The 25,551-nt window shown below is 34.8% G+C and overlaps 1 protein-coding gene across 1 annotated transcript in view; it reads right to left on the minus strand.

Annotated features, from left to right (window-relative positions):
- Positions 1–25,551, minus strand: part of AP3B1 (adaptor related protein complex 3 subunit beta 1) — a 153,657-nt gene that overhangs the window by 11,224 nt on the left and 116,882 nt on the right. Inside the window, exons 23-26 of the mRNA XM_058824532.1 lie at positions 19,502–19,733; positions 16,470–16,554; positions 7,634–7,731; positions 2,348–2,486 (exon numbers count right to left, since the gene is read on the minus strand). Of these exons, the coding sequence (XP_058680515.1) occupies positions 2,348–2,486; positions 7,634–7,731; positions 16,470–16,554; positions 19,502–19,733 (554 nt within the window). The remainder of the gene's footprint in view (positions 1–2,347; positions 2,487–7,633; positions 7,732–16,469; positions 16,555–19,501; positions 19,734–25,551) is intronic.

The raw sequence follows: 25,551 nt of genomic DNA on the forward strand, positions 1-25,551 counted from the left end.
CTGCACAATGCAGAATGCCAGTTAAAAAACAGTACTTATTTTTCTGTGTAAAAAGACTTCTTCCAAGAAGTCAGCTGAAGTAGTCCTCACAGAACAGCATGATGAACTAAAAGTTTTTGGACGTAATTTTTTTTCTGCAATATCACTTGCAATAAAACAAGACAAATGACAATCTTATAAAAATTAGAAAATTCACTTTTAATGTATTTTTATTTAATCTGTAAATGTTTAGACAAGATAAAAGGTGACTGTTTATTTTGTTATTCTGAAATTGTGTATCAAATAAAAGTCACAGTTCATGTACCCATGAGACTTCTGACAGAAAAATTTGATTTTTGTTTCCTCTAATAACAGAGTTCATTTAATCCAAACATGTTTACCTTACATATATATATATATATATGTATATATATGTATGTATGTATATATATATATATGTATGTATAAATAAACTATTTTGGTCATTTTTTTTCAGCAATTTGGAAGGATTAATTATCTAATATCTATCTCAAATATTCATTCAAGTGAATCTAGGATTTACTCTAATGATGAATCATTACTGTTTTAAAGATTAACAGGTTTATCACAGCATCAATTACGTAATGTTCCTGCTCAGTAAAATCTAGGTAGAATTATGACTACATCATATCTGTGAACTCCATTTACTTACGGTGAAGCAAATAAAGGACTGTTTTCTAAATGCTTATCAACTGCTGGGCATTTCTCAAAGGCCACTTAAATTCTTATAAACTGTATGTTTTGCTTGATGGATTATTCTATAATCTATTCTATAACTATTCCGGCAGACTGAAAACATTGTATTTTGAATCTAAGAAATCAAAGAAGATTTCAGGATGTTCTGAAGCACTCTGAATGCTTCAGCTTGTCCCAAACATGCCTTTAAGCACTGTCTCTGAAGAAGTGTACCCAACAGTAAGTGCACCTTCAATATATTTACTGTTGGTTATAGACTCTGTTGTGGAAAACTTCCCTTAAAAGAAACCAAAAGAGCAAAAGAAAACACCATCAAAGTAGAAACTTATCTACAGCCAGGAAATGTGTGGCTGAGTTAGGAGCTAGGCTATTATTTTAGGGAGCCTTTTTGAGACTCAGTCAACAAAACAATCCATGCCTATGTGATAAGTCTCATGTGATAGATAGGGTAAAGATGGAGAGCACCTGTAGCAGCAAACACTTCAGTCTCTCTTGATTGACACTCTCACCTAGTCTTTGAATTGATGTTGAGAACACAGGCTATACGGATCCCTCAGGGATGCAACAAATGAGGACTCTTTCATGGAGGATCAGGTGTCAAGAGTGACAATCATTTCAGTGCAAATGCACTAGCTGTGCCATGTTTTTATGGTGAAACAGAATTTTATCATTAACCGTATCAAATACATAGGAAAATCCAGCTGGGTTAATGTTAATACAATGCACTACAACTGCCCAGCAATGCAAAAGAGACTACATCCAACAATATCAGGTTATTAATCTTCTGTAGGCTACAGAATTCTCACCCTTTCAAACAGCCATCTCAGTCAGCAAAATTTCAAACAAAAGACTGTTGTTTTCTTTAAAGGAAGATACTTTGCTTTTACTGAATAGCAAAATTCAGAGGACTAGAGATAATTCAGAATTTAGTGAACAGTTTTAGTAGATGGTAAGGGAAATGTATTCGTTTTCTTATTTCAAGACCAGGTTAATCTGTGTGTTCCTGCCAGAAGTGAGAAGCCATACAGATTCACAGGACTAAATATTTTGAGTTAATCACATTAAAAGCTGTCATTAACAATTGCATTAATTCCACTCGCATTCTGTATCATAACATTTGGATGAAATGGATTAATCTACAAGTAAAAACTGGAAATTTGACAGGGCCAATGACTTTCTTGGCAGGTAATTGCTTTTGTTTGCAGATATATATGTAGGAAAGCAAAAAACTAATATTGGAAAACAAGTTGCTCCTCACAGATGATAAAACTAGAGCAGGCTACTTACTATAGGAAACAGAAACAAAAGTTAAAAAATCCCCCAAAACCTTCTAGAAAGTACTGTGCTCTAAAAGGCTACCTCTTCCCTTTGAAACAAAAAAGGGACGGACAATTTCCTCTAACTGTGTTCAGTAAAATCTAGACACTTCTATATACACTCAATTAATGAGCTGCAGAATACTTAGTCTCAAGTTACTATATGCTTAGTATTATATATTTCAGTATAATTTGCTAGCTTCTTCCTTAGAGTATAGGTTATAAAATTTTCTCTAATATTATCAAATGTTGATGAATTTTGAATGAATAAATCAATATTAAAAGATAGTCATACTTTAAATAACAAACAATCTTACCTGTGTATGTTATCTTGACCAGAAGGAACTACACCCAGGTTAGCTGCTTTCACTACTCTCTCAATTATTACAAGTCTAGTAGAGTTCTGTGGAGCAACAGCTATTGTAGTAGATGTCTCATTCATTCCTGTCAGTATTCCTGAAACATTAAGTATTTAATTAAGAATACAGTAAGATTTGCTCGCTTATTAAGCATTAAACCAAAATAGTAGACACCTAAACAAAAAACAAGGCATTAAAAGTTGGATAATTTATTGAGAAAACAATTTCATAAGAACTCACATAATTACCTTACTTTAATGTCTTACTTGCAATGACCTTCTATCAGAAACAAATTAGTAATAGCCGAACAATGACATCTGCGATACTAATGCAACTGTGAAACCAAGGCAGTTTTTTCCTCATAAAAAGCTTAATTTAAAAGAAGAATGCAAACGCAAAAATTAAATATTAAGTAAGACTGATTTGGAAAGGTGCAGCTTAAGTGAGAACATACACAAAGATCCTTTATAATCTTTCAATCATACATTTAATTATAATTCCATATCCAACTGCTAAAAATTATCATTAAATTCAGATAGTAGTAATTGGTTCAATTTAGTTATTTAAGAGAAAGTCAGCACATTAGAAACTGGTAAATTCAGTTAGCATCCAGCTCTCTAAAATATCAACATAAACTGTTTGAGTGAAATTATTTGAATATGACTACAAAATGGAACAGAAATTTAAAGATTGCATCCAAACATATGATGAAGAAAAGGTACAGAAGGATATGACATTCAAGGACATTTTAACAAAACTCACGCTTTTCTATCAATATCCATTGTTTAGAAGAATGATTTGTTAGATGCTCATGTTGATTAAAACACAACAGTAACTACAACATAATACTGTGAGTGCCTTTTTACAGTATGTTCAGAAGCTGAAAATGCAGGCAAACAAAGGAGCACGGTACTTCAGGCAGAAATATGAAGCATCTGAAGGAACACTAACAATGAAAACAACGTAAAAGTCTCAAAAGGCCAATGTTTTAGGGCTGCACATACAGTTCTAACTCAGAGGAAATAGGAGTACCAAGATGCTTAATAAGAACAATTAAAAAAATAAATCCAGCATTTTAATGCCCCGGAATGTGCTGCTGTCACAGAATAAGAAATATGAAAGTAAAAATGGAACAGCTGATGAGTAAATAATAGGATTTTTGAAAGAGAACAAAAATCGGCATACAACTTTTATAACAATCAGATTTATCTTGAGTAGAACATTCTATTTCAAATTGTTTAACTATTAGGCAAAAGCTTTACAAACTACATACACAGACTAAGACTGCTTTTAAGCAGAGCACAGGGACTGACATAACACTGCTGAGAGATATGTGTACTTATTTAGGATTTAAACCTTCTCCATTAGGCTCTACTGAAGAGCAAATGCTGAATAAATGAATGCAACTATGTTTATGTTAAAAGCCTGTTTCCCGCAGCATGTAATTAAAGGAAATGTTGTACAAAGCCAGTACTTTTGTCAAGCTCCTGTAAATGGAAAGATGGATAGCACTCAGAAAAGTGAATGCATTGCTTCATATTTAACCTTAACACTCTTGTCATTAATGGTTTGTCTAACTTGTTCTATAAAAGACAGGGTACTGCTCCATTGAAGTAAAATTAAAAAAATCAACTAAACCATGCTTTTCAGAACAGAAGATTCATTATCGTCGACTAATGTATTGGCATAAAGCAAAGTAACATCCTATCAAGTAAGGCACACATTCAATCTGCTTTTTCACCCCCCTTTATTTTTAACTCATGCTGTTTTATTGTTATAGGCAATTTGTACCACTCAGCATGACAGTGTAAACTGAATCAAGATTAATTTACATGCAAAAGAACACTTAGGAGAGCAGCGTGGTAAGCAAATGTATTGTCTCGATTGCTGAGGTGGAAAAGAACCTGGAAATAAAAAAGGCTACTCTAATTAAGGAGCATCAAATATGATTGCTTGGGGTAGTCAATGGCCAGAAAATAGTAAACATCCAACCATTTAAAGAATTAGCATCCTGCTTTTTAGGAAAACAAATTTTATATATACAATTTTAATAAAATTAGGTAAAATATATGTTTACTTAACCAAGATTGGGTTTTGGTGTTGGCTTGGTTTTTTTTTAAATGTGATTCAGGTATACACTTTTAAAAAAAGTTGACAAAATTATTTAAAAACATGTCTCTTGAGAGAAAAAAAAAATCCTAAAGTAGTTTTAATTGCCTATTTTAAAAATGCCATCATAAAAATTCTGATTAATATTCAGCTATAACAATCACATGACACATTTAATATTGCCTGAAACACAAGAATCCAAGAAAACTCTAGCCTGAGCACAAAGCAGGAACTAGTCTGGGCTAGCCACCTGATATGATGAAATAAATGTAAGTATTTTAAATAATAAAAGAAGATTAAATTGGTAAAATTACAGTGATGGGTAACAAGGTATGCTAGCCAGCAAGACTAGTCCTATTCTGAACTGAGGGAAAGAGAGTTTTGCTACCGAATTTCAAAAACAACAGACAAGTTGAAATCTGGATACAGAGCTCCCAACACTAAATGTTCCACTCATGCAGAATTCCTGCTATGCCAATTTGACTTTACATGGGGATGTGATATAAAACAGGGTATAAAATTCTGAGTCCTGAAGGATCAGAAAAAATACTTGAGCAAAAAGGTAAAGAATGTTTAATATTTTAATCCATTCATTCCAAATTGTCAATCACAACAACTACTAACTCAGTTGCTTTTCCAGGGAACTACTCAACCAGAGGATTCTGAGCTCAGGATGAAAGGAAAGGGGAGATGGTGCAGCAAAGCTAAGCATATAATGCACAGCATGTGGACAAAAACAGCTTTTGAGGTTCTGCTGCTACCACCAGATAACCTTCACAGACATGAATATTCAATAACCTGTCTGCTCCTCTCTCTTTATGCCATCAGGAAGAAAATGGACATATACAAATGTAACAGACAATGTAAAACAGCAGAGTGTAATTGAATAAAGATGTGTAGCAATGAATTGTCTTCTACATAGCAGTATAATACCAGCTATTTTCTCTTTAGCATTCATATTAGGTTACACATGCAATTTAGATGTAAAAATCCTTAAAACCCATACATATTTTCATTCTCTCCTTGCATTTCTAATATTCTCCTCAAACACTTCAGTATTTTTTACCTATCTGTTTTGGTAACGAATAAAACCATCTCCAGATACAGGACTTGAAACACATTCAAAACCAACTAAACAAAACCAACCAACCAACCAACCAAATTAAAAAAAAAAGGAGAAAAAAGGAAAAAAAAAAGGAAAAAGCATGACAAGTGAAAAACAAGTTATATAAATCAGATTCATTTGGAGAATACAGGCAAATTGAAGTTAAACACAAAATAGAATAGCATATACCAACTTCTAAATTGTCCTGCATTTATTATTGTAATTTGGATTTTTCATTTAGCAAGAACACAAAGTAATTCTTCCCATATGCTACCTGTTCCTAAAGCTTTGTAATAAATACGAATGCAAAATGTAGAATTCAGACCTCTGTTACAAAGAATATTCTGATACAGCTGATATCCATAAGAAAAAAGATGGAATAGGAAAGGTTTTTAAACCTGTAGTAAATTTGCCAGCCTGCAAAGTCCTGCATCAAAGAATGAATTCAGGAAGACAGAGCAAGCGATACAGAAATGCCAAGAGACCTTCATGGATTTACAAATACTTCATATAAACAAATTTTCAAATAGCTTTATTCAGAGTAGCCTTTCTGCTCTATTAAACATAGCAAACAGCTGCCAGATTTATTCAGACAAATAATCAACAACCATAGAAGTAAAATGGCAGAAGAAAAAGGAATTTTGGCAACAACTCCACAGAGGACCACAGCTATTCTCCAAGTACACTTCTTCTATGTGTTCATGGTTCTGTATGGCCAGTCAGAAGGAAAAAAAGCCCTCAGTCACAGTAAAGCATACAAAAACTCCATCAGAATACCACAAAGCAAGCCAACATAAAAACAGGGAGGGAAGAAGCATAGTAACCTGCCTTTTTTCACTACAACCCCAGCTACAATATTTAGAAGGGAACAGTTTAAAATAAATGTACCACAGTCTCGTTCAATCACTCACCTTGGTTTGCTGAGCAGGTATAAAGCAGAGAGGCAGGCTTTAGCCAGCAAAGGGTAAGAACAGCAAATAAGTATCAATTGGTTATGAAAACAAAGCACAATCCTAACTTTTCACTGCAGCCATAAGCTTAACTGCAAATTATCTAGACAGTATTTAAACTACTTTCTTAATAATTCAATAACACAAAAGCAAGAAATGCTCAAAGGCAATAACTAATAATATATAACATTACTCGTTGGTGTTCTTGACTGCTTGATGGATATACTGAGTTTCTGAGCCTTACACAGCAATGAGACAGGATCCCATGGGCATATTCTCATCTCAATGTGAAGAGACATACACATGTAAATCCCCAAACATTGAGATATATGAGTAAACACTACTACATTTGAGTGCATCCAAAATGTAACCACTTATATTTTAAAATATCCAAGAATCATATCCAAATTAAGGACAGCAGTATTGACTATTCCATTTAACATATGGTTAGGTCAAATCTAAGCACAATTTTAGGTCAAACCTAAGCACAGTATTTTGAATAAATATTTAAGTCACTAAAAGCTCTTATGGGGGTTTGTGTCTGGATTAGTATAAAAGACTTAAATTCTTTGAAAACACAGTATTAGTAGAATGCAGAAGTATAAAAAACAGTATTCCATCATGAGTAGTTTTTATATATGAAGTGTTTGAAAGTGAAAAGATTAAAACAATCTTCAAAGTAGCTAAGGAACAGGTACATTAACAGTATGAAAATTAGTATTGGAATAAAGAACAGTAAAACCCGATGCAATACAAATGTATAAATGGTTCATTTCCTTGAGCTGGCATCACAAGTTTCTGTTTTACTGCTGGTAGGAAAGGTATTCACAGTTCATGATGGGAAGCCAAAAGGCTTTGAGCCGAAAGACTGTTTTAAGGTAAAGTGTGGGCTTTGATCCTTTAAAGACGGCATTATATCATGGCACATCCTTCTCAAGATACTTTTAAACTACTTGTCAGAGTGAATACTAACAGTCTCAACCACCTACAACTGGAAGCACTTTCTGTATGCTTGGAAATTGAAAGGCATGCAGCTCTCTTCCCAAGTAAATTTACTGAAGCTGCTGAAGTATTTCTCACCTTGCTCTTTCTTAAAATCTTTCTCTGACATAGTGACAGGCAGGAGCAGTTCTCCAACAGGGGGTTGAATGTTAACATTGAAGTGATCATCCTTTGTGCTAGAAAAGAGAAATTACAGAGAATCAAGCAAGTGCTTCAACATTGATTAATAAATACACATATATCAGTTTCAAATTTTCTGTAAAATCATGAAAAAGTATAAAAACTACCTGTACGATTTATAACTTATAAATTTGAAAGCTAACTTCTTACATTAGTAAAGCTGATCCATTTTTCTCCAGTACAAATGTGGTAGGCATAGTCTTGCATTTCTGAAAATATAACTTTTATTCAAATCAATGTTTATTTGCGACCTACAAAGCATCACACTCAATCTAAATGCTTGCAAAGGACAAATTACTGTGCATTTCACAAATCCTTTGAGAGAACTGTTATGCATTCTGTCATCAGCTACAGCTGTTCTAGAAATAGGAGTAAACATAGAAAACATATAATTTCAGACAAAAGGATGATATTGTCTGGAAAAAAACCCACAAACAAGCCAAACAATAAATACATTAGTAAAGGAGAAATATTTTTGATAACTTCGGTTTTGGTATATTTAAACAATTTTATTTGGTATATTTAAACAAAATCACAGAGCATACTGGTTAATGTAAAAGCACACTGGAAAACTGCAGAACATTTTTAAAATGGCAGAGTTAAAAAATACTATCAAATGTTACACATTTCTCCTTAAGAAATAAATACCATATAGTGAACTTCCTCTCACTATCCATTCAATTCCCTAAGTTTCCAACTATTTTGTATGAGACTTCTTCAAATCTACAGGAACTCAAGATACATTCACCCTGCTATGTTTCATTGACTAACTGTACCATAAGGGATTTGCCTAGCAATTCAGGATCAGTACATCCAGTCAGAATCTTTGTTAATGCTTTAAGGCCTGAGAAATTTTTAGAAAAGAACACTTTCCTTTTTTTTTCCTGGTGTACCAAATAGTCAATATATATTGATTGGTGATATGCCTCAGATATCTTACTTAAATATAATGATACAATCATTAGAATGGAAAATACATTTCATCCATTAACATCCATGTTATTTAAATTAACCTAAAATATGTGTTACTGATATTTTATAACTCTGCAATTTCAAAGTTCTGAAACTAGAGACTGATGAAAGCAAACACCAGATCAATAATATAGAAAACACACATGTCCCTTTCCTAAAGATGCAAGACAAGCCACCTGGAAACAGAGAAGCATTTTACAGTCCTTCTACTCACAATTCTAATACTTATTGTAATTACCCATTTACAAAAGGAAATGCTTAGGAACTAGTATGTCCTTATTTTCTAGCTTCCAGTGTGTTATAATTATGCTTATGAGTGCAGTCTCAAGTATGAGCTGTTCAAATAAAATGGGACATTTATGCTAACTTATCTGAGAACTGCTATTTAGTACACATACAGGGAAACAATCCCTTCAAACTCCCAATACTTCCTTTATAAAAAAATCATTTATTAAGCGCTGCTTGTAAAAGCTAACAAATTCAAACTTTTTACCCCCGTACTAATCTCCCCCCCGTACTACCTTAAATGCCATCTGTCTCTAAAGTCATTATTATAATAAAAGAGCAGGGATTGTTTGATTATCTAGCCCAATTAAGTGCACAGTAAAATAAGCAAGAACTATTTTTTCTTTAGTTTTTCTTTTGAATAGTGATTAAGAACTCAATCATCTTAAGAGCTGATGGAAGAGTCTTTAATCAACTGCCTCATTAATTTTTTGCTATTCATACCTACTACTTGGACTATAAGACTAACACTTTCAACAATACCTTCATTGACACTCTTCAACTGATTGTTCAACCTCTCTTATGTTTCATATTTAAGCAAGATGTACTCTACATAATTCAGCATGAAACAGATAAACCATTTTGTGTACAATGATTTATGTCCCACACTGACTGGAGAGATGCCATTTGTACATAAACTTGACTTATAACATCAATTATTAGATTGCTTTAATGCTTATAACAATATTTCCACAACAAGAAGGAATAAAAGCATGAGTATCCCTTGGATTTTTTATGTCCATAACTGCTTAAGAGGACCACTTGATACCTCTGCTGTTAACAAACATTCCACTTTCATTTCCTCTAGTGAATAAATAGCTAATATATATTCTTTGATAAAACATGAACTCTTCATAGCCTACAAACAGAAATTCTGATTGCTATTTGTTCTTCAAAACCACTTTGTTCTTAATTTTACTTTAGTCAGCATCTGGGTTACTTTGCATTACTTTAATTCCAGTGTGCTACAGTAAATTTCTTTCTCAGCTACAGAAAATCATCCTTCCTTATAGGTTCTCTTTATCAGACACTTCACAGATTAAATATACAGCTTTTGTTTGTTGATCTGCATCTCTTTTATTACATCTTTATATTAGAGAACTCATAATATTTAATTTAACAAAAGTTACTTCATAATTCCAGAGAACCACAATATGAAGGGGCATTAGAAATCACCTGATTCTACCTCCTGCTTAAGCAAGGGTCACCTTAGCTCACTTGGTTCATGGCCTTGTCTATTTGAGCTCTGAGTATCTCCAAAGATGGAGATTTCATCAGATAGCTAATGAAGAAATTTGAGAATAAAATTGAGGCTTGGAATACAAACACTTAACTTCCCCCAATACCTAGTGAACTAAATTTCAGTGTATTTAACTTATTCATTTATATTTTCAAGAATCTCATTAATATAAATGATGTTTATACAAAAAATTACATTAACTTTTAAAAATCTACTGGACAACTGGTTCAAGCTGCACTGAAGCATCTCTCAGGTGGTGTTGCTTTAACTTTCCTGAAAGAGAAAGGTGAAGCAGCTTACCAGAAAAAACACCCAAAGTTTCTCAGGGCAACAGAATGTGGTTTTTGATTTCAAAAATTAAACACCGTGTTTTCTGGTATTAGCATGTGCAATAAGTTGGTAAGTAACAGCCTTAGAGGAACATGAATACTTAATGAGAAGTTCTTAGAGGGAAGCTTTAAAAGGATCAAACAGTTGGGGATGTCTTACAACAGTATCTTTCTAACAGTAGCTTGCAAAATCTGTTATGTATTTAACCGTGAACTTATGGGCAAATAACATTACACATCGCTACTCTTACTGACTCCTTAAAAACTGCTAAACTGTACATATTATATTTTTAAAAGACTAACATCACTTTCATGACTCAATTGCAAGTATCACATGAATTTATCTTCTGATGCATACATCAAGGTGAACAAAAGAGAGACAAAGACAATAATGCTCTCACAGAAACAAAGGGAGACTTACTAGCTCCACGATAACTGACACTGCAAGACTAAGATTCAGCCCTTCAGAAGATGCACAGTTTAAAGATTTCTGCACACATCTGTAGCTAGCACTTGCCATTTGAAACTCTTGGCTATTCCTTTTCTCCTCTCAGTTTAGTTGCTTTTTTTTAAAAATTGGCTTTGAAGGGCTCCTGGTAAAGAAGTTGTCTACCATAACTTTAGAACAGTGATGGCAAAATCTTCTTTAAAACTGAAGTAAATAATGCTAACACTTGTCAATGACTTCTTTGAAAATTCCACAATAGCAGTGGTTAAAATTTTAACTTCCAAGGCTTTTAATAAATTAGTATTTTAATAAGACTGGGAATATTCTTGCTCTTGATTACTATCCTTTTTTGTTTCACTCCTAGCAGCAGCTTGTCCCAGAATATATCTTTCCCAAACCAGCTTATTGTTTTTGTCTTGTATTCACAAAAATCCCCAGACATGTTAAAAAAAAGAACATGAGAGGAAGAGCAACACTAAGAGAGAATTAATTTCCTGCAAAACAAAATATGGAATAGAAAAGTATAGGGGACTTGACTAAAAGTATAGGGGACTTGACTTTAGTCTTGCTGAAGAAAGGAAAGGACTGCATCCTGCTTTTGCATGAGAAAAAGGCCAAAGCAATAGAACAAATGAAAGCAGTTGTTCATGTCCAGCCTTGTTTTTTCCAGGTCAGTCATTTATCTTGGCATAATTTTGTTCTGGAATAGGGCCAACTGACTACTTTAGAGTAATGAAATAAAGAGAAGAGTACCAGATTGCTTTTCTTACATTTATAAGCAACTTGGTGATCTGCTGAGAAAGCACTAGGGAAGGAAACAGCAAGAAAAAAGTGAAAATGCAAGTGACAGTGATCCGAAGAAAATCCTGCATCTCTAACATTAGTTTTTAATATATTCCATAACATATTCCACTACATAGTTTTAATCAGATGCTTTTGTGGAAGCATCTACACCTGAATGCATGTTTGCATTCAACAGAAATACTGACTGCTACCCAACCAACCCTCTTCATTTACTTGCTTTGCAGCTAGAAGTTCTGCTTGGGAAGATTTCTACATCAACACAGAGTGAAGCGAGCAAATTTCATGCTGCAAAAAATCTCTTCCATTGAAAATAAAATTCAGAGCAAAAGCTTCTAAAATAAGATGAAACCTGCAGAGAACAGACTGAACAAAGTTTTAAAATCTCATTCACAGAATTTACCTCATTTAAGGAATTGCTAGATTCTTTCTGCTACACCAAACTCTTCTGGAGTAATCACCAAAATGTTTTCTTTATATAGTACAGGACAGACCAAATGAACAGACATACAAGAGTATGTATTCTCCTCATTAGAAGGAGCGGGTCCTTCTGATGACACTGAGACACTAAGAAATGCCAGTATAAGTAACCACCTAAAAAACCTCTTCATGTCACACAATTTTCCAATTACCGAATTATTTTGAAAAAGAATGAAAAGCACAAAAGCCGTTGCTTTCATTTGATTTTTCTTCTTGGGAGCTCTGGTTGTGTTTTTTTGCACTTAAACCTTGAGAAAACGATGGAGAGGAAATGCAAAATCAAAACTAGGGAGAGAGATGCATGGCATGGACATCTCTCCTACACCAAACAGTTTCAAAGAAAGCTAAACAGCTCCCTGCGTACTTTTCAAAAGAACAGAAAAAAGAAGAGAACCAGGCTCTCTGTAACTTAATTTTATCTTTAAAGCTGTGGCTCTTTTATGGTTTTGGGAACAACTAAGGTAATTTGGAAAGAGAGGAGAGAAAAGAATAAGACAGAAAATGTAAAGATAAGCTTTCAATGTTATAAAAAGGACATCTCTTCACCTTTAGTTATTCATCATGCCTACAAGAAATTGGAGATTTGCCTACTGAGTTATACAAACATAGACAGAAATTAATAAAGCTAAATACACATACAAAAATAGAGTAAGGGCATGTAAGGGCTCTAACTCTCTGTCTCTATAACCTTCCCTGTCTTTCATCTCAAGGGATTCAAATATTTTCATTACAAGGATCCATGGGCAAAATTCTGACATAGCAGAGCTCCCATATAGTTGTTCAGACATCTCAAAAAACTAGTAAGTTGAGAGAAAGACTTGAGAATATCTGAAAAGCAGAGACATGCAAGACAATAAAGATAACACAAGTGGTAGGATTGTTGACATGGTGAACACTAGGAGCTCAAGGATTCAACTAACATGGAAATCTTTAAGATCTGACATGGGGAAAAAAGGAAGTAATTCCACAGTCAGTGGAGTATTGCAGATAGTCTGTTATATCAAGAATCCATTCCAACCTTTTCTTTGCTCAACTGATGCCTACCTGCTTAGCTAAGGCTCAGGTCTCTTACTTGGATGGTGAATACACTAAACTTTAACTAGAATTCAACAAGATAGCAACCTACCTTGCATATGAGTTAGCCAATAACAAATTGCTCTAAACTCCTAAACTGTGTATATCCTGCTTGCAAAATGAGAAAAAAGTAACAAAAAAACAAAGAGTAACATTCAAAAAATCTTTTAAAAGGCTGAATCCCTCCATTTATTTCTCTTTAACTTTCTGCTTGAGAGGCATTATCATGCAGAACACCAGTGTGGCTGAAATAGCTGCCTCTGGAAGGAAGTGGCATAAGAAAAATAACAATGAAGAGATGTTGTCACGAGTACATGCTGTGAACATCCTAATATACATTCTAAATAAATTCATTAGGCACAGTTTTCAAGTTGAGGCATTTCACCCTGCTTTCATTAGATGTGTGATCTTGGTAAGGTTTGCTTACCAAAAATAGTATTTGAGCAGGAGGTCTTTTAAAGCTCATTCCTTCAAACCTCTATATTGCAGTTTCTCCTTCCTTGTCCTTGACTTGTACAACAAATTCAGAAAAAGATCTAAATATTCTATGACTCATGTTAGTTTTTTTCTTTATACAGTTTGCATTTATTGAACCAGTAGTACAACAGTACATCCCTAAGCTGAAGGGTAGTGTTTGCTATGCAAAACACACAGTCCATGATTGGCATCTAAGACCAATTGATCTACCCATTACCACTATGTCCCTACCCCCACAAGCTTTACTACAAAGCTATTGATTTAAACACTGCCGATCGGTTTCCATTTTCTGATTTTGGGCAGGCCAATTAAGAAAGTGAGTAATTGTGATTACACTGCTTCAGGATCAATTACATTTGATGCAAGATAAAGTGCTCCTCTTAGAACAACGTAAAGAAAATTCTTATGATCAGGAACACTACTGCTGAATATGCTTCTAGCAAAAATGTAAAATAACTGACAACATCTTTCACAGAGATATGTTAATAGGAAATACGAGAATATAGACACCTTTGTGTGCACATTATTTCAACAACATTTGACAAACTTCTAGAAGTCATTCCTTCTTTTGGATAAAAGCTTTTTGAAAAGTATAATAAGTTACAGAGCCTGCAGCTGAGTTCTTTAAGACATGTGCACAGTTTCTTCAGTGATAATGAAGATCAGTAGGATTTTTGAACAAAATAAGTGTTCAGTGTAAAATAGCAAATTTAATGCAAATAACATTTTACCTATTTTTATACTATTTTCTAGGAAATAACAGCAAAGAAACAAGGCCCTATCAATTAGTAAACGAACAAAGCAAGCAATTCCTATTCTTAATTTAATTTTAAACTTAGCTTGAGCGCTTTTGTCATTGGACTCACATTGTCTAAATCATTAAAATGAATACACCACTGAGGTCTCAGGCAAATCTATTTACAGTGATGTTACTCATAGTCTGGTTGGTGTTCAGGAATATTGATCTGTCTTGTTTGTCTAATAGGAAAATAATAAACAATTACTAGGCAATGTTGGAGAAAGTAATCAGTTTTTATATATCACTAATACAGCAGACCTCCCAAAACATAAAGGTGATGATCTGCATAAAATCAATGTGTTATGCTACATTGCTTATCCTCATCACTGCTAAGATTCTTAGCAACAAATGGTGTAAGTTAAAAATCAAATCATTGGTAGACTGAAATTACATACTTGAAAGAAAAATATCTGCTTTATTTTAAAAATAATATTTCTGCTTGATAAACTATCAAGAAGATACTATTTTATAGAATTCAAAATTTATTTAGATAAAGAGAGTCAGAGTCTATGATTTTGAAGCAATTTTGAAACTGCACTGCCTAAAAGGGAACCTCCTTTCTAAACAAACATCAGGCAACAGTTCAAAGCTGTTTCCAAATTCCAGCAGACAGCATACAGACAGCTATAACAGCATGACGTGCATAAACTACATGCTGCAGAGATTTTGCTGGAAGTACAAATATGTGTAAACTGTCTATGCAGGAGCATCTGCTGTACAAGGAATAGTAAAACCTCCTTGCCCCCAGAACAAGAAATGTTATTTTAGCAGTGGTACTTTCGGAATCACTTGGGTACATCTCTATAATTAGGATTTTCATGCTATCTCCAATAACTTATCAGTTGAACAAGCTGTGCTTAGTAGCACAGCTAATAAGTATACTAAAATTGCTACAGAAATTTTCCAAAGGAAGAAGTATAGAACTTTCACAAAGGGCTTCCCTTAAACTGAAATGCAGCAATATGACTGTCTATTCAATATCCCTCTTTTTGTACTGAATATTGAAAGCTGTGTTTCTTGCAACAAAACATATAAAAAATCCATTACTTCAAAATATGTCAAAAAATTAAATTGTGTAGGCCTATATATGCTTCTGCACAGTTTAAAAACTCCATAAACCTGACATTCCCCTAAAAGAAGGTTTCAAGTTTTCTCCCATCCATTTCTCTCCATCCATTTTTTCCCAATGTTGAAATTAACCCATTTTCAAATGCCAGTTTGTAACAGAACTCTCACCAGGTGAATGGGTTCCCTGCTAGCCTAAGGCAGAAAGAGGATGTTGCACATGCCAATAATGAGCACAAAAAATGTAAATCAGGCATATTAGACAAGATTTAGTTGGCCAGCCAATTACTTGGTTTCATTCTCACTGTTGATTTAAAAGAATCTATAGCATTTCTTTTGTGGGCAAATTTTGGGGTTGTTTTCAGGCAGTCATGTTACAAGAACCATAAGCACCCATAATAAAGACTCAGGGTAGTAAAACTGCTCACACTGTGTGTCATTTTGACCTGTTGTTTCTTACAAGGGAGAACACACACAAAACACTAAAATAGAATAGTGAGACATGACTGCCCCTTTCCAGACAATGTTAACAAGAATCCCTAGAAGAGTGGGACAAAAAAATAAAGCTTCTAAAAGTAAAACTGAACACTAATAATGTGCTATTTCTCTTAAAACATTGTGGATGTATATAATGTTGTAAATTTTGTTTAATTCTTTGAATATTTAAAAAAACAGTGAGTCTGATAACACCAAGTAGACTTCCAATGAACATTAGTTTTACCTTCCAGGAGCAAAAAATTACCTTCCCCCTCCCAAGAACTTACCATAACTGGAAACTGGCTGTCTGGGTAGAATCACAGAAGTCAATCCCCATTGTAACAATAATGGATCCTCCAGGCTCAAGACACTCTGCATGAAGAGATTTTTAAGAGATAAAGTACACATGCAAGGCAACAGAAGACATCAGATGCAATCCCCCAAACTTCACATAACTAAAACCCCCAAAATGCTCTGTAAGAAAAAAATCCAACAGTTGTAGTTTTATTACAAATAGGCATTGCCCAAATGTCACACTTGCATGTTTAAGCATCCTGGACTCCCCCTCTCACACTGTTAATGCACACGAAATGCTGCCATTTCAGTCCTAGAGCTCTATCAACAGAATAAGGCCTTGTATTAGAAAAGCAAATAAAGGAAAGTTATCTACAGAAAAAAAAAATTTGAAGTGACATCCTCGTAACTGTGCACAGATCCAGCACTGAGATTTCATTTTCAATAACACAGGTTTGCAGATTTAGTTAGTAAATTGCAAAATACAACAAATAAAATCTACATTAATACACACAATAGAAAATAAGCTGAACTTAAAAAGTTCATAATTACTGTGGTTTACTTGTGCCTCAATATTCTACTTGCATTAGTTGGAAGGGAGAAGAAGGACTATGAACACTACATGGAAGATGACTTTGTGCTATACAAACAGTGCAGACTGAGACACGCTTGGCAATGAAGATATCAAGAGACATACTCATTCTTAGATTCTTGGCTAAATCACCACACTATTTCCCTAATGTTGTAGAGATAAAGCTTTTAGTTAAAGTTAAAGGCTTGTAAGCTTCCTTGTAAGCTCTTTCGTACATAAGTAAAAAGAAGCATTGAAGCAGACTTTGCCTTCTCAAGATTACAACAAAGAGCTGAAAGCACACTTAAAAGAGAGGAATTAAAATAAAAAATAATAGGCAGGCAGCAAAATGTCTGATTTACAGATTATTCATAATGTACCTGATACTTTTCAGGAACTGAAAGTAGACAGCTGCTCCATGACAAAATGTAACAAAACTTAACTATTTGAAGATTAGGTTTGCAAAAATGCAGAAAAGATAGAGTTAATGCTCCTGGCTGAAGTCTCAACTAACACCAGGAATTGAGTAGGAAAAAAAGTATTCCAAGGAGTCTATTTAAAGCACTGAAAGTTTAAAGGTTCCAGCTCAAATTCAGAATTAACTCTATCAAAGTCTTTGAGCTTAATGTTTTCAAAGGGAGTTTCAAACACACTTAAGAACAAGAAAGTGTTGTGCACAGGGATTTGGGTGAAATAATTTGAACCATTTCTACTGGAAGAATCAGGACAATTGCCAACAGTACTTTCAGTGACTGAAGAAAAACTAGACTTATATTCCAGCAGGAATACCTGTCTATGCTGACACTTCTTCTGTTGGGTCTGCTAGGTAAATGGTAGGATGTGTTTTCCAAACACTGGAAACACAAAATGTAGTAAGAACAGGGTGTATAGGCTTAGTTCTACACAAAATGATAAATAATACAGAAAATTTGCATTCAAGCAAGAAAAATAACATTTTTGGAAGAACTACAGAGCTTATTTTCTGCAGAAGAAACCAACAGCTTTTCAAGACAAATACTGCAATGTCTTTCTTGGGGAAATAAATACTTTAGAGAGTAGGATTGCTTTGTGGAGCTCAAGGAACCTGAAGTGGATAATTAATTAATTCCACATTTTTCCCCCATGTTTTTATGTGAGACAAGTGAATGTTACTGTTAATTGCTACGATTGTGGGTATAGTATCTCCTGTGGTTACTGTGGGTAACAGTAACAGTGGGTTACTGTTAATTGCTATACTATTGTGGCTATAGTATCTCCTGATCTGATTTACAGTATTTCTAGATTTATACTTGTAAGCCTTTGTGCTTTATTTCTTTGAAATGTTTGCAGGTAGGGATATAAAATAAAGCCCATGGGCAAAACTAGCTTGATATTTCAATTCTGAGCTGGACTTATTTTGAGGAATAAGCAGCAAAATGTTCACTTAAAAAAACCCAAACTAATAGAATTCTAAAAGTAACTGCCTTGATCAAGCATGCATCATTACCAAGATGCAAAAAGTTATTATTATTAATTTAAACTCTGATATAAACTATAGCACTGGACAACTGCTTTGGTAGCTATTTGTAGTAAATCTGTATAATCTTTTCTATGTTAAAAAAATTATTTCAATATTTAGAACCATTTAATACAAACATCTTAGCTACTTAAAAGCTAAAAGCTAAAAGCTTAAAAGCTTAAAGAATACTCTTTAGTTCACTGTTCTGCTTTAAGAACACTTCCTGTATTCTTCTATTATGATATATATTCACGTAATAGTGTAGCTCATTGAAGGAAAAGAATTTTTATTATGAAGCAGAGACACTTCTGCTCCTTCCTTCCATTATACCACAATGTCCTAAAATAAAGAATTGTTGAGCAAAGGCAGCAGATTGTGTATATAGGTATTACTCTTGAAAAATCTTGCTGTGATCTGTGTTCTTTCTGAAGTTTTATACTCTTTTCCAGAGAAATTTAGCCAAAAACCATCCTAATTACAAAGTAGAAAGTAAAACAATTTAGATCAGGTATGACTACACATTGCTTTTTATCTAATCTAAGCAGACACAATTTGTGGAACTATGGTAGACACAAGCTAAACTAAAACATAGACTACCACTCTACTGTGATAAGCTCACAAGGAAATGGCAATGCTCTGAGCCACCAATATATACATTTAGAATCACTTAAATATTAGTAAGAAAATAATTGTGAATATAAAATCCAAACCTCCTTTTTAATAGAAGCCCATAATAGCCAGTCTAAAATAAGTAAGAGAATCAAAGTTTGTAGGGATGCAGAAAGGTTTGGTCCTAACAAGTTGATAGCTGAGGAGTGTCTGTGTAGATATGTACACCTACCCTCCTCACCACACACATATATGAGTATACACGTAACTATGCAAAACCACTTTCCTGTATTTGAAATTTTGCTGAAGATTAAGAACCTGATTTTTTAAAGATAGGATATGGTTACCTATTGGATTAAACTCATGCATTCTCATGCCTGGAGGTAATTTCTTCTCTCCAATGTGAATGTTCTCTATCTTCTGATCAGTTGTATTTGTTACTGTCACTTGCACAGGTACCATATGATCACCCAAAATGCCTGGCTGTCTTGAGAAGTGATAACGGGCTGCTAATCCTTTCCCACTCATTCGATGAAGCAGTTCATGTGTTTTTGTTGGCACAGAGACTTGCATAGCAACCTGTTAAGTATAACACAATAGTTAGCAAATGCTGTAAATCAAGAACAGCAAAAATGACAATTGAATACTGCATTTTTCACTCAGTTAGAGCACCTGCTTTTAAGTTGGAATTTTAGTGAACCAGAAACCTGTGAAATACATAAGCAAATTGCAGTAATAGATATCAGACACAGAGCCTAAAACCATTTCTGGTGCTGAAAATACCTTTGTTGTAGCTATCTCACTTTCCACTATAAATCTGTTTTCAATTTTTAGCTTTACAGTTAGCTATTAAATTATCACGTTTTTTAAGAGTTACAGTTAGTTATGTTTTTTCCAGAAAAAAACATTCTGTGCATCAGAATTCAAGGGTATCGCCAAGCTCATTGTGTAAGGCGAAAGTAGAGAGAAATTGTCTTCTGTTTCTCTTGTTAAAACCACAAAAAATGTTGTCTAACAATTACATTGCTGAAACAGTAAAAACACAGTTATATAGAGCAGAAAGATGCCGACACTTTTTAAATAGTCTTGCTGCTAGAAGAAATAAGAAAAATCCTAAGGATGTTTCAGTGCAGTCTATCCTGCAGAAAAAGCATAAAGAAACGACATTCAGTGTGCAAACAAAATCCCAGACACTTCTGACAAGGAAATAATGAGCTCAAAATTAAGGAGTTCAGGAAATATGAAAACAAGTGAATTTGAATCCTTTACACAAGTTTTAAGGAAAGATCAGAGTTACTTCAAATTATATTTATAAAATAATGACCTGTCACATGACCAGATTTATAACTAACACAAAATGACTGGAAAAGGTATAATTCGTATGGACCTTCAGTTACTGAAAACTCAAAAACATCTTTGAATAGAATTCCCAAATTTCCACAGATTAACAGTCTTCCTAGTTTTCTAGAAATAACTGTCAAGGTCAAACTCTCAAAAAAATGCCTATGTTATCAAGAAATAATAAAGGAAATACCTTGAATAATGAATACTTTATTGGTACACAGAAAGAGACAATAACAGTAAGAAGTTATTAGCAGTCAAATTAGCATGCTCTTTAAACCATTACTCAAATAATGACAAAACTCAAGTTTTAAGATGGAATTTAAACCTTATTTTTAAGCACAGCCTCTGGCTTTTAATATTCAATTCAATTTGAGCAGGACATGCATAATAGAAAAGTTCTTTCATGAAATGGTTCTCCCATTTTACATAAGCAAGTTTAAGATCTATGTTTAATTCATGTTAACAAAAGTATTTTGCAGTACACTAGCCTCTTTGTGTTAACTTAGGGCTGGCTTTATTAATGATATTTATTAATAGGAATGAAAATTTAAAAAGTAGTCAGAAGTCAGTCAAGTAGATATACAGAAATATAGAGCCATTGAGGTTGGAAAAGATATCTAAGTTCTGTGTCCAACTGTTTATCCTGCCCTACCATCTTCAGTAAACCATGCTCCTAGGTGTCACATTCACATGCTTTCTGAAGACTCCCAAGATTAGCGATTCCACCACTTCCCTGGCCAGCTCATTCCAATGCCTGATAATTTTTTCAGTGAAGAAATTTTTTCCTAATACCCAACCTAAACCTCCCCTGGCAAAACAGGAGGCTATTTCCTCTTGTTCTATCATTTACCTGGGAGAAGAGGCCAACCCCCACCTGGCTACACCCTCCTTTCAAACAGCTGTAGAGTGACAAGGTCCCTCCTGAGCTTCCTTTTCTCTAGGATAAAAAAACCCCAGCTCCCTCAGCTATTCCTCACCAGACTTGTGCTCCAGACCCTTCCCCAGCTCTGCTGTTTTTCTGTGGACTTGCTCCAGCACCAGAATGATCTTCTTATAGTGAGTAGCCCAGAACTGGACATAACACCGGAGATGTGGCCTCACCAGTGCTGAGTACACAGGGCCTATCCCTGCCCTGCTGCTGCTGCTGGCCACAGCATTGCTGATCCAGGCCAGGATGCCATTGGCCTTCTTGGCCACCTGGGCACAGCCTGGCTCATGTTCAGCTGCTGCCACCAGCACCCCCAGGGCCTTTCCAGCCACTCTGCCCCAGCCTGTGGAGCTGCCTGGGGTTGTTGTGACCCAAGGGCAGGACCCAGCACCGGGCCTTGTTGAACCTCTCACTGTTGGCCTCAGCCTTTTGGACCTTTGCCTTTTAACAACCTGTGCTGGCTAGGCCAGACCCCCTGGTTGTCCTACCTGTGCTGCATGATGGCACCCAGGATGAGCTGCCCTAAAATGCATACACATAGAGAAAAAAACTGTCACTATAGTTAAATTGTAACACTGATTCAAGTTTTACTGAATCCTTCTGTAATTTTTAGAGATTTTAATCTACGCCTATGCCCCCTTCGGCATTATTTCTTCTTTCAGTAATAAAAAGCTTGTGAGCCCATTCACTTTTATTTTCAACATCATACTATACGTAGCAGCAAAACCACACAGGACCCTCAGAATAATGACATTATGTTTAAGTCATCTTTCTTTGTACAGAACATTAATTTTCACTTGCATTTAATGCGGCAGTGCTAAAAATAAATAAAACATACGTATGTTGAACAAAGCAATTTAATTCTGGAAAACTGGAGTTTTCAAAACCTCTACTTGCTCGTAAGGATTTTGAGCTGAAAAAGGCTGATGTGACTGTAATGTGATGTATTTAACAGCTGCATCAGTCTGGTAAACAGAGTCTTGTTTTAATTCTAAAATTTTTAAAGTAGTTGAGATAAAACCCATGGAGCAGGTACGAGCAATCACTCTAGGGTTAAAATAAAACCACACAGAGTTAACAGAACAAGAAGCATCTACTAACCAGGAGATAATCTCCTACAAATCTTACACAGCATATGTTTAAATAATAGAAGTCGTTTGTGTACCTTTGGATGGTTTATGAAAATAACCAATCAATTCTGCAGACACAACATTATTTCTAAAGGAAATCTATGTGACTCATGATGCCTGCAGATACACAGAGACAAACCACACATATTTTATCAGTTTATTACAGTAAGCAAATAAGCGTGGAATGAGAGTGCACATAACTGTCTACTTAATGCTTACTGAAACATTTATAAGAGCTGTTATCTCCCTAATAACAGACAGACAGTGTGCAATTTTAGAGAGGAGAAAAGCTTCATATTTTTTAACACTTCACTAAAAAGTAACTGAAGAGTGTAAAATGAAAAATACTCTGTGCAGTTAGCTGGTAATGGACCATATTATCAACTCAAGTTAGATTTATAGGATACAAACTAGTCACTAATAGTTATTTTATGACAGATTGTGTCTGCTTTTTTGGGTTTAGATTATTAAGATTAAACTTGCAAAACTTTTTTTATACAGCTGTTTAGAAAGACAGTAAAAAAAATTAAAATACTGACTGCCCTCCCACCCCATTTTGACTGAAAGCAACCACACGTAGGGACTCCACACTGATACTGTATGGTTATACTTTCTTGGTACCAGTTGGACTAGCCAAAAGGCTGACTGCACACGCTGAAAAATAATTCATCACCCTAAAGGAAGTATTTTTAAACTAACTCTTGTATAAGATCAAGAGCAACATCAGGGTTCTGCCCCCCGCCCCCTAATCATGGAGGATAAAAGGGAAAAGTATAAGATCATTGACAGTAGTAGTTGTGGCTTTCTTTATCGCAACTGAGCTAACTAGTTACAAACCACTGAATCCTCCCAATATGAACATGTTTCTTTTTGCCAGCTCAGTAAGTTCTTATTAATTAAGCTTACATTGATGCAAAAAACTATTTTCCCTAATTATTTAAAATAAAAATCACGACATGGTTTATTAAACCTACTACAGAAAAGAGAGGTGGTCATACATTCCTCTCTGCAGTACCATAGCCTCACAAAGAATCAGAATGGTTTGGTCTGGGAGAGATCCTAAAGAAACATTGTTACTATTAATACTATTATTACTACAGACACAAAATTCTGTTTGTTTTCTTTTGTACTTGTTCTTTAGTATAAAAATCCTGCAATAATGAACATAGACTTATTTTGATCATGTAAATGTATATATGTTTGGATAAAATATGTATTATTGGGAAAATAAATTTGCTTCTAAGGATGAGGAAAATTATAATTCTATTCCTCTAATTTACATTCTGTTAAAGCAGTGGACTACAACATTTAATCTAAGTAATCCTCCTACTGGCAATATCCATGACATAATCCAAGAATTACCTACTCAGCTGTGAGAGCTATAACCTCTCTCACACTCATAGTGAGGCTATGCTCCAGTAACTCTGCAACAGCCAAGAGGAGAAGGGCTATCACACAGTCCAGCCACATTTACATGATCTTTCAACTGAAGCCATGAGAGCAACTTAACTATAATTTTTTAGTATTAGGAGAAAGGTGGAAAAACAGATAAACAAAAGTCAGCTAGTGGCAGGCAATGTCTTCCTTATACAGGTCTTAAAAAAAAAACAACTATTAATTCATAAAAAGATAAAATAAAGTGCAAACAAAGAATGTCAGCTTCCTAGTTTGTATTATTTCAAGAGGCTCTTGGAAATCCCAACATTACAGCATACCTAAGTCACAATAATATGGATTGTTAAAGTGATGACAGAATCTCCTGAGAGGGAGCAAGGAAACCAAACAAGAAATCAAGCTAGCTCCTATTTGTACAATCTAAGAAAAGCACTGGATACTGTCATTTAATTTGGGCTAATTTATCTAGGCATACAGACACTCAAGGACATATGCTGAATTTTGGAAAACACTTTCCACCAAAGGTGCCTCTAACTGCTCTACATCTACCAATTATCTTCTAAAAGCATACATCCTAACTCCCTTCTTTTTGTGTTGTCACCAACTTTTAGGCTTCACACTTCCTGTATTATTAACATGTCAATGAAGCTAATTTAAAGTTACCATATTATTGATTGTATCTTTAAACTGTTACTGGACTCAAACAATTTCAGACATTATAAAATGAGTTCCCAAAATTGTTACTTGATTTCAATATTGATAGATTAATACTTTAGATTAATACTTTTGTCTCCAAAACCTTGCAAGAAAAATAAAATTTAAAAGAAATAAAACCCAAAACTGCTCAAATAGCTACCACTGATTTTTAAATCATCCGGAGATGGATCTCAAACAAAACTGCTCACAGTTTGCTTCTGTAACGCTGCCAAAATTAATTGTTCCTCTGCCGTTTTTTTTTTTTTTAACTGTAATATTTGTATGGCTTCAAATCATCCTTCCAAGAAGAATCACATGCTCAAGGTAATCATAGAATGGCTTGGATTGGAAGGAATCATAAAGATCATCAAGTTCCAATGTGCCTGCCATGGGCAGGCACACCTTTCACTAGGTCAGGTTGCTGAGAGCTCCTGCCTGGCCTTGAACACTTCTGGGAATGGGGTAGTCATAACTTGACTGGATAACCTGTTCCAGTGCCTCACCACTTTCACAATATCTAATTTAAACCTGCCTTCTTTCAGTTTGAATCCATGCCCCTTGTCCTGTCAAAGTATGCTCTTGTAAAAAGTCCCTCTTCACCTTTCTTGTACACTCCCTTCAGGTACCACAAGGCTGCAATTAAGTCACTCCAAAGCTTTCTCTTTTCCAGCCTTTCCTCACAGGAGAGGTGCTCCATCCCTCTGATCTCTCTGTGGCCTCCTCTGGACTCCCTCCAGCAGGTCCCTGTCCTTGCTGTGCTGGGAGCCCAGAGCTGACGCAGCCCTGCAGGTGGGGTCTCAGCAGAGCAGAGCAGAGGGGCAGAATCCCCTCCCTGCCCTGCTGCCCACCCCGCTCTGGATGCAGCCCAGGACACGTGTGGCTCTCTGGGCTGGCAGTGCCCGTG

The sequence above is a fragment of the Ammospiza caudacuta genome, chromosome Z (assembly GCF_027887145.1).
Source record: "Ammospiza caudacuta isolate bAmmCau1 chromosome Z, bAmmCau1.pri, whole genome shotgun sequence".
NCBI lineage: Eukaryota > Metazoa > Chordata > Aves > Passeriformes > Passerellidae > Ammospiza > Ammospiza caudacuta.